This window comes from Ursus maritimus (genome assembly GCF_017311325.1).
Source record: "Ursus maritimus isolate PB19 chromosome X unlocalized genomic scaffold, ASM1731132v1 scaffold_X1, whole genome shotgun sequence".
NCBI classification, from domain to species: Eukaryota; Metazoa; Chordata; class Mammalia; order Carnivora; family Ursidae; genus Ursus; species Ursus maritimus.
In genome coordinates this window covers 895,993-914,853 of record NW_024423319.1, presented here as the reverse complement: position 1 = coordinate 914,853, position 18,861 = coordinate 895,993, and the positions used below count along the sequence as shown (strand labels likewise).

The 18,861-nt window shown below is 38.6% G+C and overlaps 1 protein-coding gene and 1 non-coding gene across 11 annotated transcripts in view; one reads left to right on the top strand and one right to left on the bottom strand.

The window, feature by feature from the left end:
* The window catches only part of F8 (coagulation factor VIII), a 132,167-nt gene that overhangs the window by 19,366 nt on the left and 93,940 nt on the right, over positions 1-18,861 (bottom strand). The window contains exons 15-23 of one of the 10 annotated variants that reach the window (XM_040626611.1): positions 16,118-16,271; positions 14,334-14,546; positions 13,817-14,045; positions 13,429-13,611; positions 12,134-12,250; positions 11,510-11,581; positions 9,969-10,054; positions 5,072-5,227; positions 3,253-3,385 (exon numbers count right to left, since the gene is read on the bottom strand). In XM_040626611.1, coding sequence (XP_040482545.1) covers positions 3,344-3,385; positions 5,072-5,227; positions 9,969-10,054; positions 11,510-11,581; positions 12,134-12,250; positions 13,429-13,611; positions 13,817-14,045; positions 14,334-14,546; positions 16,118-16,271 — 1,252 coding nt within the window. In that variant the 3' untranslated portion in view covers positions 3,253-3,343. Of the gene's footprint in view, positions 1-3,252; positions 3,386-4,616; positions 5,228-9,968; positions 10,055-11,400; positions 11,408-11,509; positions 11,582-12,133; positions 12,251-13,428; positions 13,612-13,816; positions 14,046-14,333; positions 14,547-16,117; positions 16,272-18,861 lie in introns of those variants that run through there. The other 9 variants (XR_005833983.1, XR_005833982.1, XR_005833981.1 and 6 more) reach the window with 9 other exon arrangements.
* Positions 3,362-3,468, top strand: LOC121103921. Its single transcript, XR_005836206.1, has one exon. It is a non-coding gene; the product is annotated as a U6 spliceosomal RNA (small nuclear RNA).

Here is an 18,861-nt window from a genome sequence, read left to right as displayed (position 1 = left end):
AAGAATGTTTAGGAGTTACGATATGTGTCTGTGACAGTATTTGGATTTGGGCTTAAGGAAAAGCCTCCTTAGGCCTCTGGTCTAAACTCATTGCATTGAGGAAGTAGTAGGGGAGGGATTACCAGAAAGCTTGGTGTTGGGTATACCAGAATAATTTTAGAAAACATGAAGGTTGTTTTTCATTTGCCATTGGCTCATTTATAGATCTCCCTCAGAAACTTCATAGCATAGATAGCTGGGCCAATGCCAGATTTCAGTGATTTTCACAGACTTTGAAAAAATCACTTGATAATTATCAACTTAATGTCAAAACAACACTGATTTCTAACATGACCAAAAATAAATATTTTTAAAGGACATTAAAAATAGTTTTCTTTTTAACCTGAAAACCAGAAAGAACCACATCCCTGAAATGTTCATTGATAAATCAAAATTAATATTTATATTATTATAGACTATTGAGAATAGTGGCAGTGAAGCAGTGGCCCTTATAGGTTCCCCTGTCCCTCTTTATGTGGGACATCTGTGATGAGAAATATTGCTGATGAAAAATATTTTGTATGTGAACGAAACAAAGATATAAAAACATTTGAGAATCACTACACTGGAGGACGAAACAAAGATATTAAAACATTTGAGAATCACTACACTGGAGGATGATGACTAAGACTGAAATCTCCACTTTAAGCAAACTCTGGGATGGAAGGGTTCCAGTTAATGGTAACTGCCTGGGCATCTCTACTGCCATTAGACTAGACCAGCAGTCCACAAACTTTTTCTTAAAGGGCCAGATGGAAATATTTTAGTCTTTTCAGGCCACAAGTGATCTCTATTGTATAATCTCTGTTTTGCAACTTTAAACCTGTAAAAACCATTTTTAGCTCACAGTCCATACAAAAGCAGGTGGTAGTCCAAATCCATGGATGGGCTCTAGCTTACTCATCCCTTTACTAGAACCTAGAACATAGTAGTTACTCAGTAGCTGTTTGTTAAATGAATGACCTTCATGAGAGTAGTTAATAACTCTATTATCATATTGAATGAGAAAGACTGAAAATAAATAAACTAGTCATTCGACTCCAAGTTCTAAGAAACAAAAAAAAAAAAACAAAAGAAAGTAAAAGAGAATTTTTAAAGTTTTGAACAGAATAATAAATCAGAATTATATTAATTAATAAATCAGAAAACAACCTCAGGGACACCTGGGTGGCTCAGTCGGTTAAGCACCTGACTCTTGGTTTCGGCTCAGGTCATGATCTCGGGGTCATAGGCCTGAGACCCGGTCAGCGCTCTGCACTCAGCACTCAGTGCAGAGTGTGCTTTAGACTCTCTCTCTCTCTCCTTTGGGCTCACGCTTGCTCTCTCTCTTTCTCCCTCAAAAAAAGAAATTTAGGGGCACCTGGGTGGCGCAGTCGTTAAGCGTCTGCCTTTGGCTCAGGGCGTGATCCCAGCGTTCTGGGATCGAGCTCCACATCAGGCTCCTCCGCTGGGAGCCTGCTTCTCCCCCTCCCACTCCCCCTGCTTGTGTTCCCTCTCTCACTGCCTGTCTCTCTGTCAGATAAATAAATAAAAACTTTTTAAAAAAATTTAAAAAACAACTTCAGATCTACGTTTGCTTTTAAGACAAAGAGTTGATTCTTTGAAAATCCAATAGAATAGACAAACACTCACTCTGGTAAAGGAAGAAAAAGAGAGAAATATGTATGGCTCTATGGCATATGCAGGGAGCTAGAACTCGAATGTATACATTCATAGCAATTAGTGATCATACCAAAGATGCTGAAAATCATTTGATGAAATTCTGCAGCCATTCTAAATAATACAGAAGTAGAAAGAAACTTTGTAAATGTGATAAAAAGTGTTTGAAACTAACAGTGAACATTAAAGAGTGAAATATGGGATCCATTCACAGTAAAGTTAAGAAAAGATAGGCTTCTTTGTTTTATATATATGTCTATATACGTGTCTGTGTGTGTGTGTGTTTATGCATATTAATCACAAAAGCATTTAGGGTGACTGCTATTTCCTGTTTACCAGATCCTGCCAGCATAATGTTATCAATGTAATGGACCAGTATGGTATTCTGTGGGATGTCAAGATGTTTGGAGTTCCTTGGGTCTATATTACAACAAAGAACAAGGGAGTTGGCATTGTCCTGAGACATGAATAGTAAAGTGAATACTCTTGTTCCCACCTTGCAAATGCAAATCTATTCTGATTTTGCTTATCAATGGGAATGAAGGAAAAAGCATTTTCTAGGCCAGCTGTTCCATCCATATCAGGTGCCTAGGGCTGTGTTAATTTGTTCCAGAGAAGATACCACATCTGGAACTGCAAAAGTTTTGTTATCATCGCCTGACTACATTTGTGATATCTGTCATTTCCCCATGACTCATCTGTCTTTTATAGTGGCCAAACAGGGGCCCTAAGGAGACTAGACACTGGCTCGTGAGGCAACTATTCCAGGTGTAGTCACTGAAAGACTTATGCAGAGAAAAGATGACTGCCTCAGAGACTGGGGAAAGATTGCGTTCTCAGGCAAGGAGATTCCGGGGGACGTATAGCTTGGCAGTTCTCAACCTCATCCATGTCTGCATAAATGTACTCATCCCAGGTCTCGGAGTTCCACTTCTTTCCCTTCTTTCCACCGGTACCCTTACCCTAGCATAATAGACCTGATGGGGAGGACCATTTAATTGTCACTGCAAGTCTGTAATTCATATGCTCAGCCATTAGGCTTGGTCTTAAGTCTAAGTACCTGTCTACAAGCAAAGGATACAGAAGACTCCTCCAGAGCTCCATGGATGTGTCCTGATTCTCCATGTATGTTCATGGGTGTTCTCATGTATATTCATAACATGCAATTTATTTTCCCTATGTATGCCATAAAAAGAAGGGCCATAAAAGGTTGATAGGTCACTCTACAATCAGCTGATGCTACAGTTCTTGCGATAGTGACTGAATGCCCCTGTGAATTGAGTCTCCCAATGTCTTTCTCACCATCTGTAACTCATCCCATAGTATCACTGGTAATAATCTGAGAAATTGTGATACCACCACATATCATGGATTACCCAACATCCAATCTTCTCCCCAAGCAAGGAAATCATACTTGTATTCCTTGAATATATTAGCAACCGTATCCTAGAATTCCATTTTGAGGGTATGTTTCTTAGGGCTAATTCTGCCATTAATTACTGTGTAAGACAGAGTCTGAACAAGAAACAAGGAACACTCAAATTATAATAATTTGAGAAAAGTTTAATAAAGGTACTAGGTAGGCAGGTGGGAGCAGGGTATAGCCATTCCTAGGCCTGGTGGAAGGAAGAGCAGGAGCAGAATCCTAAAGGAGAAAATTACGGTCCTCGCTTTGGCAGCACATATACTAAAATTGGAACGATACAGAGAAGATTAGCATGGCTCCTGTGCAAGGATGACACGCAAATTTGTGAAGCGTTCCATATTTAAAAAAAAAAAAGGAGAAAATTACGTGGATTCTTATAGTGGTTTATAAAAATGACCACAACTTCTTTGCATTCCTTCCACTGAGAAGTGGGGTCTGTGTCCCTTTCCCTTGAATCTGGGTGGATGTGTGAAACTGTCGTGCTGTGAGAAGCTCAGATCTCATGGAAAGGCCATAGAGAGTTGCTTCAGTCAACAACCCCAGATGCTGTCCTAGCTAGGTTAGACAGCACCAACTACCAGACATGCAATTGAAGATACTTCCAGATTATTCCAGCTTCCAGCTGTCAAATCTTCTCAGATGAGGCCCTAGATATTACATAGCACAGCCAACCATCTCTACTGTGCTAAAAGTCCTGACCCATGGAATCCGTGAACAAAACAGAATGGTTGTTTTTATGACATTAAGTTTTGGGGTGGTGTGGTGCTCAGTGATAGTGACTGGACCAGGGAGAGAAAGCCACTCTGAAGGGAGCAGTCACCTTCAGTGGAGAGAGAGATACAGCCAAATCCTCTACAAGGAGGGCACCAGGAGAATAAATATTTTTCTTTATACATATATATATATATATTTAAGTAAACTCAATGCCCAACATGGGGCTTGAACTCAGCCCCGAGATCAAGAGTTACATGCTCTACCAACTAAGCCAGCCAGGTGCTCCAAGAATAAATGTTCTGATCTTACTCTCCTTCCTTCCTCTGCTCTCTTGCCAGTGCTCCCAAAAGCTAGAAGATAAGGTAGCCTGTTGATGTATTCCACATAGGTCAGGCTCACAGAATAAGAAGCAGGGTAGAGAAGCAGGACCATGGATCTAAAGGGGAAAACACGTGTTATCTTGCCCAGGACCATTTGAGGACTCTGAACTTTATTCTGAAGAGAAGAGGGAGACACTGAAAGGTTTTAGCAGGGGGCTGATAAAATGATTATCCCAAAAATGATGTGCAGCTTTTATTAGAGAAGAGACTAGAAACAGGAGACTAGTTAGGAATGTAGCATGATAGGTGAAGAGTGAGGTGATGGGGCCTCATGCAATAGTAACAGCAGTATAAATGAAACAGAAGAGATATGAGAGGAATTACAAAGAAAGAATTGCTGGATTTGTGGACCAATTCATCAAAAGGCACGAAAATAAGGGAAGAGTAGACCATGATACTAAGGTTTCAAGCCTGTTTAATTTAGGGTCTTGTGATCACTTCCCAAGGTTTCACCCATCCCTTTATGTGGAAGACAGAAATCTTCATTTCCATTCGTGGTTTTGCCCCCCTAAACTCGTCTTTAATCTCTTGCCTGCTGGACATTCAAATTGAATGCCCTGCTATCTTCTAGAACTGAAAATATCGATAAGCAAACTCATAATGTTATCAATCCACTCAATCCTAATCACATATTTCTGTCAACAGAACATCTCTTCATTTTTATTATCTATGAGATCTTTGATGCTACTACTTTTTATATGTATGTCCATAATCACTCCTTTGCCCATAAGTTGAAAAATCTTTTTTTGGAATTAAGTTTGTAGAAGCTAGGAGTGTTTGTCCCATATCTGAAATTTTTGTCAAAAGCTCTTTAAAAGATTTAAGCATTGTCTTGAAAGAACTAATTACATACCATTAAGGTCCCAGTGGAATTCCCTCGATAACTCTGCCACTTCTTTCCATCAAGACTATACATGATGATAAACTGAGAGATGTAGAGGCTGGAGAACTTCTGACGGGCACCCTGGGTCATGATGCTGTGAATAATCATCGGTGCCAACAGATCCACCTACCAATTAAAACAACACTTTATTTTAAATGTATGTACCACCTTCTGAAATTAATTACTGGCTTAAGAAGGATCTATATCAATACAGATATGCTCAGTAGTACCTTGGATGTGTGGGAAACGGTGATATAAATGATGGGAACAAAAAGGGAAGGTGCTTATTGGGTTCCCAGGCTACTTTCCGACAAACCAGACCACTTTCAAATCAATGCGCTGCATATATGGACCCACAAAACCTAGTGCTCTGCCCACACCTCAACCTCAGCCTCGTCAAAGCCAATTTTCTCCACTCTCCCCAGGCCAGTCCCCCTCCCAACATCACTATCAGCACTATCAACTGCTGTCCCAGTGAGGGTTCTCCTTGCCAAGTATCTTATAATGGACCAATGGACCATTATAATGGACATCTCTTATAATGGACCAATTCTCTGACCACTTACAATAATCACAGTAGAAATAGAGGCTCCTCCTCATTCCAGTCCATTAGAACTTGGCCCCACCATACTTACTGAACAATTCTACAAAGCTTGAAACAATTTAGCTCAGTGGTTCTCAAACTTGGTAACCACCAAGGGCTTGTGCAGGGCTTATGAAAACACAGACTGCTTGATCCCATTCTCTTAATTTCCAATCCAGCAAATCTGGGTGGGATCTGAGAGAAAGCTCACTGCTGTTTCCCCCCACACACTCATTTAAAATAATGAATTTTTTTCTTTAGGAAATTAAACTAGGTTTCATGGAATGTCTAGAACTTATACTGATAGAAAATGCCTAACTCAGTTGTTTCAACTCTTCACCCTAAAACAGAGAGAAATACCCCTAAGAAAAGACATCTGAAGATGAGAATTGTAGCTGGTAGGAGCTTGGAGAACTTATTTCATTGTGTTTAAAAGGAATATTCTTCTCAAATAGGTTAAGATTTTTCTCTGATCTTAAAATCCTCTAAAGACAAAGATAATCACAATCAATTGTAATCATTTTGTTATTAAACTCAAAGTTTAATAGCCAGAAATGTCAGAAAATGCATTTTTACATTTCCTATGTTATTTGCTATGTTAGGATCACATGGCAATTCAAATATCACTTAAAACCAGTTTTCATAGCTGACACATCAGTTGCCAAATTCTGTTGTTCCAAGTGCTCACAGCTGAGCCACATCTTGGGAGAAGATAACCCTCCAGGGCTTATGAAAAAGGAGAAAAAATGACCCTGCCCAAATCACTATAGACTCCTCTCATCCCAACCCAAATCTCTTTAATCTGAATATTGGAAAAGAGTAAATCCTTGAAGTTGGGTCATTAGCCTGAGAGAGAGAGAGAAAAGGCGAGAGAAAGAGAGAAAGAGAGAGAGTGAGTGAGTGTGTGTGTGTGTGTGTGTGTGTATAAGAAGGCTGTGCTTCCTCTCTAAAACTAGTGGAGTCACTCATAAAGCCTGTACACATTATAACAAGTAAAATGAGTAAAGTAAAATGATTTCATATTAAAAAAAAATAAACTGCTGTGCTTCCTTCAAGTGTTAGTTCAGAAACCATTTCTCCTTTCCTGATTCATCCCAATTTAGTGCTGCTTTCTCTATGCTTCTACTTCACTTTGTATGTAACTTCATTAGAGCATATTATTGTACTATATTATAAAGCTTTCTTTCCTTATCTGCCTTCCTTGTTACACTGAGATTCTTAAGGCAGTGAACCTGTTTGAGTTACCTAACCTCTCTGTGTCTCAATTTCTTTATCTGTAAAGTGGAGATAATAATGGTGTTTATAGCAAAGGTTTACCAGAAGGATTAATACATGTAATGTGCTGAGTTCAGTGCCTGACACATACTAAACACGTAATAAATGTTAGCTTTTATATTTTCTCTAGCTCCAGCATTTAACATGGCCTCTGGTATAATACTGATGCATAGCAAATGTTTTGGAATGAATGAGAGAATAATGGTAGAGTGGTAAGGAATTTTTTTTCCCATCCCGCCTAGAATGATTGGTTCTGAAAGAGAGCATGGACCATGCAAGCATTACAAGGCAGGATCTACTATAGGAATTTTGGCATCAGTTACTGCCCCAACAAGCAAGTCAAACTTAACTTGTCACAGATGCCTGGTATACTCAAATTGGATTGGTAATAACACTTGAGCTTAATGACTGTCTCCTTCAGTAAGTTCCATCCATCCATCCATCCATCCATCCATCCATCCATCCATCCAAAGAATATATTTTTAGTATTCGTTATGTGCTCAGCACTGCTCTAGGTACTGGGAATAGAGCAATGAAGAAGAAAAAAAAAAGCCCTGCCCTAATGGAACTTATATTTGACTTGGAGAAACAGACTACATATCATATATATGTTTTTATTTATATACAGCATCAAGTAGTGGTAAGTACAGGAGTTAAAGAAGCAGGGTAACAGGACAAAGAGTGGCATGAGCTTCAGAAGCTACAGTACTATCTTGGCTCAGATTACATGGTACTCCCAAGTGAAGAAACTTCATTTTTCCTCTTGGTATTGTGGCATAAACAACCAAAAGTACCAGGTGCAAAAATTGTGACTTTTGTTGAATTGACTTGTTCTAGTTCTTCATGTAGTATATGAGAGGTCTTTTTTGGACCACTATTGTACTTTCTAGAAATTTTAATGAAGTCTTGCCAGCCACCTTTTCCACCTACATTCCGTAACTGAAAAATTCTTGGCAAACTGCCAATCTTATTTACTTCATCTTCTTATTGTGCCTTGTCTATATCATAATTGGAATCTTGGAGAAATTTGGCAATTACAGAGTCAACACTTTCACCTGTGTATCCAGCCATCTATTTGACTGTGACAACAAGACACATCTCTCTACAAGGAAGTAAGCAAAGCAGTAATGAGTCACTCAGTGTACAAATACAAACATTGCAGCTAGACATCTCTGATTCCCTCCCTGGCTCCCTAGAACCGTTTCTTTCTCTTTTTTTTTTGGAAGTCAACATAATTCTTTATTTCTCTGGGGGTATTTTATAAAGTTACCAGATCAAGAAAATGTATACCTGGGCTTCACTTGAGGCTGAGGTGATTTAATATAGATTGGGTGATAATACAATTAGGTGGATTTATAACTGGTTCAATTATCATAAGCAAACTGTGGCAGTTAATAGAAGATTATCAACCTAAAGAGACCATTCTAGAAACAGTATAGTATAATGATTACAAATTAGGCCTCTGGAGCCCAACTATCACAGTTTGAATTTTGGCTCAACCACTTATTGGCTGTCTGACTTGGGGCAAGTTACTTTTCTTTGCTTCAGCTTTCTTATCTGAAATGAGGATGATAATAACAGTGTGGTAAGGATTTGATAGCTTGGACTTGTTTAAAGCACACTGTAAGGAAGCCTTGTATACTTCAATAGTTGGATCATGAATTTACTAAAGTATAAAAACGTTTACTGATCAAGCAGTAAATTATGTGAAACTGGGAAACTAAGAAATTCTTTGGGAGACAGAAGCTTGACAAGCTGCAACAATGGGCCAAATCTAGTTAAGTGGAAACTTCACAGGGTCTATCACTCAGGTTCTTTGGGTAGGCATGGAAAAGGCACTCTATTTACTAATCTCATTAGGTTGTAGCCAGTGAAGGAGACATAATTCCCCAAATGGAAATGAAAATGCTATCACAATAAATAAACAAATGCAACAACAGCTGCAGGGCACCCAAATAGATGACAGTGTCTGCTACCCAGGGATACATGGAAGGTTGAAAGTGAAAACCATGGAAATACAAGATCAGAAAATGTGGTTTGACAGCTTCACAAAGAAACACTACATCGGAATTCGTGAACAGTCAGTTCAAATAGAGTCAGAACTGGCAGTGCCTACAAAACAAACCAAATAAGATGAGCTGACGGGACACTGACAGATGTGCTCTTTGCTTCTGCCTACTGGTAGGCTGGTTCATCTTTCCCTGATCCCTATTTATTATTTTAACCTCAAGAAAAAACAGAGGAGTAGATGCAACTTTGCAAAGGAGGAAAATACGTAGGGGGATGTCTTTGGTGCACTCAGAAGAGGAAATAAAGCTGATGCACAATGAAAAGTGGATGGACGTGGGGAAAGGAGGTGGTAAAATGTGTCTGCAGTACCCTCTTTAGGCTGTAAGTACCAGAGGTAGGAGGCATCTTTGGGCTCTAGAGGGAACCGACTCCCATGGTTAGGCCGAGATGCTGAGCTGGCACTTCTACATTGCCCTCAGCTCTCATGTAGCCCTGTATGTATGCCCTTGAAGGGGTCATAGCCCTGACTGACCCAATGTTCACTTGATAAAATCTTTGGATATATTGGATGAAATATAATATATTATTAAAATGAATTTCACATGTTTCTTTTTAAATGTGGCTTCCAGGAAATATAAAATTACACATGTGGTTTGCATTTGTGGTTCGAATTATATTTCTATTGGACAGTGCTGCTCTAGGGGAAATGGGAAAGTGAGAAAATTTGAAAGATTTAGTCATTTAAAAAGAAATTGAGTAACCCTAAAGACACTGTTTCAGTCACTGGCTCCAAGTCAGTTTACCAGATTGGACTAACAAACAAATCAGCATACTCAATTCTATTCCCGAGTCTTCACTGTTGACTGTTTTTGTACAAATCAGAAGCCACTCTATTCTTCAGTTCTTTCCCTGTCGGTCACCTGGAGTTTGATAAAAATGACCTGTTTTGAGCTTGTAAGAGGAATACATGCTGCGATTGAATGTGATGCACTTTCTAACCTTGATCCAGGAAAAGGGATCCTTGGTGCTCCAGGCATTGATTGATCCGGAATAATGAAGTCTGGCCAGCTTTGGGGCCCACTGTCCTTTGCCCAAGAAAGGGGAGAGAGATTAGATTCAGCTGTGTTGGTCCTAGACACTTAGGAATAAAATTGCTCTCTCTCTTCTTTTAAGATTTTATTTATTTATTTATTTATTTATTTATTTATTTAGGGTGGGCACATGCATAGGGGGCGGTGGGGCTGGGGGAGGGGCAGAGGAAGAGGGACAAGCAGACTCCCTGCTGAACACAGAGCCTGACTCACAGGTGCTCCATCCCAGGACCCTGAGGTCATGACCTGAGCCGAAATCAAGAGTCAGTTAACAGACTGGGCCACCCATGTGCCCCTAAAATTGCTCTCTTGAGAAAGCCTGAGCCTAGCTGTGGAGAAGATAAAGGCAAAAGGACTGTAGTATTTTATTTTCTAAACTTAATAATTTTGTTTATTGTTAGTACCTCTAATTAGGTGACACTGGAATGTGTTACCAGTACTACAAAATGCTATCATTATTTCCTCATTACACAATGTATGTTCCTTGTAGAAAAGTTAGAAAATGAAAAACAAAACATAAGTAAAAATGGAAGTTAAAAAAATCATCCTTTTGCCTAGAGAAAAACAATACTATTTTGGTATATAAGTCTCAAGCCCTGTTTTCTTTTCTTTTTTAAAAGATTTTTTTATTTATTTGAGAGCGAGAGAGAGCGCATGAGCGGGATGAGGGGCAGGGGGAGAAGCAGACTCCCTGCAGAGCAGGGCCCGTGTGGGGCTCGATCTCAGGACCCTGGGATCATGACCTGAGCTGAAGGCAGATGCTTCACCAACTGAGCCACCCAGGCGTCCCATCAGGCCTTGTTTTCAAAGGGCATTTTGTTCCCTCTAACACAGGGGTTGACAAAACTTTTTCTGTAAACGGCCAGAGAGTAAATAATTTAGGCTTCGCAGATCATCTGGTTTCAGCTACTTAACTGTTGTTGTAGAGCAAAAGCAGCCATAGAGAACTGTAAGTGTATGTGTCAATACAAGATTTTATTTACAGACACTGAAATTTGAATTTCACATAATTTTCACATGTCATCAAACATTCTTCTTCTTTTTTCCCCAATCATTTAAAACTAGAAAAGTAATTCTTAGTTTGAAGGCTATATAAAAACAGGCCATAGTTTGCTCACTGTTGCTCTAAGACAATATTTGAGAGCTGTCTATAGATCCTATCCAAGCTTTACTATTACTGCTCATAGAAAAGTATAGCTTCTTGCCACATTGAAGACAATGGACTCAAGGGGAGCACTAGGGAATGCCGGGTAGGACATTCAAGGAGGTGGTAATGAGAAGTGATAGTAGCTTCAACAGTAGGAATCAGAGAAGAGAAAATGGATTTAAGAGGCACTTACGGAGTAGAATAATAGAAGCACGGAGATGGATGGGTCATCCAAATCTCTCCAACAGAAATAAAGAAGATATAATCAGCCCAGTTCTTGGAGACAAAATAATGGTATTTACCATATTGTCCTGAAGCTGTAATCTGAAAATCTCTAATGCGTCCAGAAGCCATTCCCAGTGGAGTCTGACACTCTGAAATCAAAGGAGAGGGGCATGACAACTAGCAGCTTCACAAACGGTCAATATGTTTTATTGTTTACTATGTGCTGAGAACTGTACTGAATATTTTATTGTACTATCCATGTCATTTAATTCACTCTAACAGGCAGGTGCTAGAACCATCCACATTCTGCAGCTGAGGAACTAAGTAAACCACTGATCGTCTTACTTGTTTAGGGTTAGATCTCGAACTCTTCCAAGCCATATTTGTAAGTTATCTTTGGTAATTGAACCAAAATTCAGTTTTCGATTTTGCTCTTGGAGATCTTGGAGCTTCACGACGTCGTGAGAATGAAGCTATGTTTTAGCACCAGTTTGTTAAATATTTAGAGCTTCACGTTCAAAGTGATCAAAGCTTCAAATATATCTGTCCTTCCCTGAGGACTGTGATGATTTCTACCAGCAATATTCATTGTAGATTTGGTAATGACTGTGAGCTTGTATTTATTTCTTGACAAAAGCAACCATCCTAGGAAGGAGGAAAGCTGTACAGAAATAGGTTGAGTAGCTCACAGTGCTACTTACTCTTGCTGTACACCAGAAACAGAGTGCTCATCCCAGCCTGCAGGTGCTCGCCAATAAGGCATTCTATCCGCCAGATTCCAACTTTGGATGGTAGCATTTCCACGGTCTCAAAAACACCTTATCAAAAACAAAAGGAACAAAAATTATTTCTTTTTACTAAACAAATGAGCCCAAGATACATTGGTTTATGTAGAACATCAAAGGAAATCTACCTAAGTCAGTTCTACCACTCTTGGACCCCTCAAAGCCAAAGTGCTTGCTATGTGACCCCCCCCCCCAGTTGGGAGGTACTGGGGATGGACTTCTGATAGCTCCCACCCCTGGAAAATGGGAGAGACAGGGTGGTGGCATGCTTTGGTGGGGGAGGCAGGAGAAAGCCACTGCATTCTCACGATTTTTCAGAGCCAAACGTGGTTTTTTTTTTTTCCCCATTGACCAGATGTGAGGGAAGTCAGGGTGAGGTCCTTGTGGACATCGTCTACTAGGGCTGCTGTGAGGGCTAAAGTAACCCCAGAAGCAAGAAGCTAGAGGGCAATACTGAGGGGCTGAGGAGTGAGTCACAAGTGACCACCTAGAATAAAGGTGACAGTTGTAAGTAGATAAAAACTGTCCTATCATTTAACCTTTACCATTTCCATACTGGAGTTCAAAGCAGCAGCCAGGAAGGGGTTGGTGGGGACACACAATAAACATGAGGTAGAGGAAAAGAGGACTCAACCACAAAGGAAGTAAATGTAGACATCTTGAAGTGGACATTGTGATTCTGGATCTGAACTATATTTGCGATGTAAAGTGACTGCAGGACTGTTTATTACTTAAGAGCGAGCCAAAAAGTCACTGAACTTATTGGAATTTTTACACAGAAACAGGGGAAGTCTGCTCCCACTACTAAACTGGTTTTAAAGGGACAGTGGAGGGCTAAAATAAAGCTGTGTTTTGATCAACATTTTGAGTACTGCTTAATCAATATACTGGTTACAGACATAAATCACTCTGGAGAACTACTAGTGCCAAGTGGGATTTGAGATGGGGGAAAAATCCACTTTTCCCAGGCAAGTGCCGCAACATTAATTATGCATTTATTCTGTTCTATTTCCTTTATAACACATTATCTGTATCTGAAATTATCATGTTTATTGGCTAATTTATTTATTATGTCTCTGTAGGGTTAAGTTAGTTGAAAAAGTAAGCTACCTGAGATCAGGGAGTTTGTCTGCTTTGTTCACGGATTGCTAGACCATTTAAAGCACTCAATAAGTACAGTAGGTAGAAAAAAAGCATAAATTAGCTCATACCTGGATAGAGGTTGTAGACTGCCATTTTATATTCCTCTTTTTTCCGTACAGTGAACACATGTCCACTGAAATGAATAGAATGGATGTTTTCATTGCTGCCCATGCTGAGCAGATACCATCGAATCTTTTGATCCTGAGCCATTACTAAGCCAGGTAGTGTATCCATCACATAGCCATTGATTGCTGGAGGAGAACACAGAAAAGGCTGTTGAAATCTATTACAGAAGTTTCTTTCCCTCTGTTCCAGTAAAAAATATTGATTCCTATGAGGATTCCACTCCCATATACTCTCAATTCATACACTGTCCAAGCCTCAGGCTCCAGGCTCCTTTGTTGTACTGCATACTGCATTCCACACTGAGTAATAATTGGCTGTGGGATATATTACCATGGAAGCGGTAATTTTCTTTAAGACTGGGATCCTCCTTCTGGATATTGCAAGGAGCTCTGCAGTTCCTTTCCAGGTTTTCAGTGAAGTACCAGCTCTTAGTCTCATCAAAAATAGTGAAAAACAGAGCAAATTCCTGCACTGTCACTTGTCTCCCATGAGCAGAGTTCAGTGTGTTACTGCGGCAGATCAGAAGGGGTCCAATCAAGCCTGAGTGCACATCTTTCTCCTGAGAGAGAAGACATCAATCCTATGAGTATGAGCTCCCTCACCTATGAACCAGTGTAGATTTCTTATCAACTTTTATGCTGCTCCAACCCACTCCTTATCTTCCCATAGTACAATTCATCCTCTTTAGTAGATTCCAGAATGATAGTTCCCAAACACAAATATGATGGCACCTCCCTACTGAAAGCTTCCCATGAAGCTTACAATAAGTAGTAAAATTCTTCGCAGATAACACAAAGTCCACTTCTTTTAAACCAGCAAGTGGCCAGTGCAATGTACACCTGCTTACCAGATCAACATCAGAAAAATAAGCCCAGGCTTTGCAGTCAAACTCATCTTTAGTGGGTGCCATATGATGTTGCACTGTCCAAAAGTAAATTTTTGTTTCATTAGGGTTGACAAACTTTCTTCTAGGTTCTGCTCCTTGCCTCTGATCTTCCTCATAAGAAATAAGGCTAGAATAGAAGGAGTAAGGACGAGAGGCTTGGTTTTTGAAAGTCACCTGCAGAGAAAATTCGAGCATCATGTTTTAGGATCATATAAAGTCCTTAGCTTAGGGTTTACATCCCTAATAGTAATGCCTATTTTGGGGTTTATCCAAGTTCTTAATACCCAAAGGAAGTGGTACAGAGGACGGGTGTTGTCAGGACCCAAACCTAAGGATCTATCTATGGAAGAAACTGAGGAATTTTTGAACTCTAAAATCTTTAAAGTATGAACTCAAAGTTGCAAAAGAGAAAATTCCTAAATACTTAAAAGCAATTTCAAAGTAAAAGGGAAAATATCACCCCAGGGGTTTTAAGAGACCATAAGCCCAAGAATTAATACATATGGTTCTTAGGACAAATTCCAGGACGAATGTGTATGATCTTTATAAAGACTTCAGATTTCAAAAAATTATACCTTTCATAGGACATATGTAAACGAAAATAAGAATCGAAACAGAAAAAGAATTGCTCACAATCCCATAATTTTAGATCCTTCTATATCCTTAATGTAAATAATCAATTGGGCCAATGGATGACTATTTTTGGAAAAGAATAAAACTGCTTTCATTTTTGGCTCACACAATGCACCAAAATAATTTCTAGTCTACAGGAATTACTTATGGATTAAAAGGTTAAATGTTAAGCAACTAAATTAAAAAAAATTGAAGAAAGTGTTAAGTGACTTTAATAAAAAAATCTTTGTATAGGGAAGGATTTTTATAAACATAAAAGCTATGTGTGATAAAGGAAAGATTCATGAGTTACTACCAATAATTCAAACCTGTTTTATTTCAAAAACCACTATAAATACAACTAAAAGGTGACAAACTTGGAAAAAGATATAGTATATAAGCTAATATGAATTGATAAGAAAAGTACTCCCTCCAAAAAGGTAAAATGTGCAAAGGACATTAACAGATAATTCATTGGAAAAAGTCTTAAAATGTTCATGTACATTGCACTTCTGAAATTTTGTCCTAGGAAAAGGGTTGTGATTGCAGCATTACTGAACTAGCGAAAACATAACAAACTATTTAAAAGGTTGTTCAAAGTAAATGGCTAAGTAAACCATAAATTCACATAATAGACTATCATGTCATCATTTAAAAAAGATATTTAGAAAGTCTTTCCAACGACATAAGAAATATTTACAATATGTTCTTTCATCAAAAAAGAAGAGGTAGAGGGGTGCCTCGGTGGCACAGTCGGTTAAGCCTCTGACAATTGGTTTTGGCTCAGGTTGTGATCTTGGGGTTGTGGGATTCAGCTTTGCATTGGGATTCTCTATCCCTCTCCCTCTGCCCCTCCCAGTCTTGCTCTCTCTTTCTCTCTAATATAAGTAAATAAATCTTTAAAAAAAAGAAGAGGTAAAATTACACATTGTATAATTTTGAACACATAAAGAGAAGAATACATAGGACAAAGAGAACATACACCAAAATGGTAGTTATGGGATTATTTTTCAACTTCTTTATTTTCTATACTTTAAAATTCTTTGAAAGTGAGAATACATTATTTTTATAATCAGAAACAAAAATATACATATAGGATTAATTTTCTTATAACTTCATTGTCCTCAACTCACCATGATATTGTCTTCAACTTCTGCTCTTATATATGGCCCCAAGAGTCCCAAGTGTTCATTTAGTTCTCCACGGTATAAGGGCTGAGTAAAGGATCCATCAGTAAATTCCTGGAAAACCACTTTCTTGAACTGAGGGACATCTCCACCTTGAGCCCTGGGGGTGAAAAAAAGCAGAGGAAAAGCAGTATCTTCATGGACCAGGTAGGCAGAAACACCTCACATTCTTGCCCTCCCTGTATTTGAGACACTTGTCATAGAACTGATGATGAATTGGAGCAGAGAAGGGAAAAGAAGGATTAAAGATAACTTCCAGGTTTCTGATTTGGGCAAACGGATGGATGGTGATGCAATTCACTGAGATGTGCAACCCTGGAGGAAAAGTAGGTGGGGGTATACAGTTTTAAACACGTGGGACATCCATGTAAATTAAATCGGCAAATACAGAGGTTGAGAACTCACAAAAGAGATCTAGATGGAGATCATCCATATCCAGACACTATCCAAATCATGTGAGTAGCTTATTAAAGTTGATGATAATCAATTTTGTTATGTCCTCATCTTATTGGACAACTAAGCACATTTTGTATAGTTAACCACTCCATCTTCCTAACATACTTTCTCTCAGGCTTCACTAGTATGTAAGTTCCATGAAAGCAGAGGTTTTGTCTGTTTTGTCCACTGCTGTATTCTCAGCAGCTGGAACAAGTGCCTGGCACACAGTAGGTGGTCAAAAAATATTTGTTGAATGTTAAATGTATGTAGGACTTAGAAACATACTCTAAATATAAGACAGCCCCAGGGTTCACTCCTTGGACTTCTTTACTTAAAAAAAAATCTTGGCTGGCTCAGTCAGTACAGCCTATGCCTCTTGATCTTAGGGTTGTAAGTTCAAGTCCTACGTTGGGTGTAGAGATTACATAAATAAACAAATAAACAAACTTTAAAAGTTTAAAAATCTGTTAAGGGGTGCCCGGGGGGCTCAGTCGATTAAGCATCTGCCTTCAGCTCAGGTCATGATCCCGGGGTCCTGGGCTCCTTGCTTATGGGGAGCCTGCTTCTCCCTCTCCCTGACACTGTCCCTGCTTGTACTCTCTCTTGCTATCTCTCTCTCTCTGTCAAATAAATAATAAATAAAATCTTTAAAAAAATCTGTTTAAATTGTGAGCTAAAATTATACAATAAAGTACATAAAACATAAATGCTTTTGGTATAAAAATGTAACCACAGTCCAATGACATTCTTCCTCCCCACTAAAGGTAACCCCCATTGTGATGTTTAAAATAATTATTTATTTGCTTTTCTTCATAATTTTACCACTATGTACACTTCCCTAAAAAACACAGTTTAGTTTTGCCTGTTTCTGAAGTATGTAAATGGAAACATATTACATACATTCTTTTGTTTTTGCAGCTATAGTTTGTATTCCATTCTGAGAATATACCAAAATTATGAACATTTGAGTCATTTCTAATTTTTGGTGTTTAAACATAGTCCTGCTCCTGCTATGAATCTCCTTTTTTTCCCCCTATGAACCTTCTTATACACATCTTTGGTGATCGTATATATGCATTTCTTTGGGGCACATATCTGGGAGTGGAATTGCTGATTATACATATGTTCAGCTTTGGTAGCTACTACCATGCTGGTTTCCGAAGTGGCTGCGCCATCTTCCATTTTTGTCAGCAATGTATGACAGTTCCATTTACTCCAAATCTTTACAGGCAGTTGATACTGTGTTTTTACATTTCTGGCCATTCTAGTGGTTGCATAGCAGTGTTTCTGTGGTTTTATTTCACATTTCTCTGATTAATAATGAGGTTGAGCATCTTTTCTTGTGAGTACTAGCTATCTGAATTTCCTGTTTTTGGAATGCCTATCCAAGTTGATGTTGTTGTTGTTGTTATTGTTTGCCAATTTTTCTATTGCATAATCTCTTTTTCTTATTGATTCAAAGGAGTACTCTATACAGTCTTGATATGACTCCTTTTTGGCTTTTTGCACTGCAAATGTCTCACATTCTGTGGATAATCTTCTCATTCTTTTTTTAATATTCTGATGAGCATAAAAAATCAAGATAGTCTCTTATTTTTTCTTTCTAAGAGATTTCTAGTTTTATGCTTACATTTAGACTTACAGCCCAATGTGAGTGGGTTTTTTGTGTGGTCTAAGTTAGGGATCCAATTTAATGTTTTTCCATATGGATGTTAAAATGTCCCAGCACTTTTTAGCACCAGTCTATTTTGTCAAAGCCTCTCAGCTTTTGTTTTTCTAAAAACACCTTTATTTCAACTTCATTTTGAAATGTTTTCTCTGGGTTTAGAATTCCAGGTTAGCATTTTTCTTTCAATATTTTTCATTTTAAAGATATCATTCTGTTACCTTCCAGTATTGTGCTGTCAAATAAGGCAGTGACCAGCTATGTGTGACTATTTAAACTAATTAAACTTAATACAATTAAAATTCAATTCTTCAATCACACTAGTTACATTTCAAGTACTCCATGGCCACATATGACTAGTGGTTACCATTATAGTGAAGATCTAGAACATACCCATCATCACAGAAAGTTCTATTGGACAGCGTTGTTTTAGTAGCTTGATTGAAAAGTCGGCTATCAATCTTGTTCTTATGGAGGTCATGTATATTTTTCCCTCTGGTTTTAATATTTTCTCTTTATTGTTAGTTTTCTTAAGTTTGATTATTTGCCTATGTGCAATTTTCTTTGTATTTAATATACTTTGGGC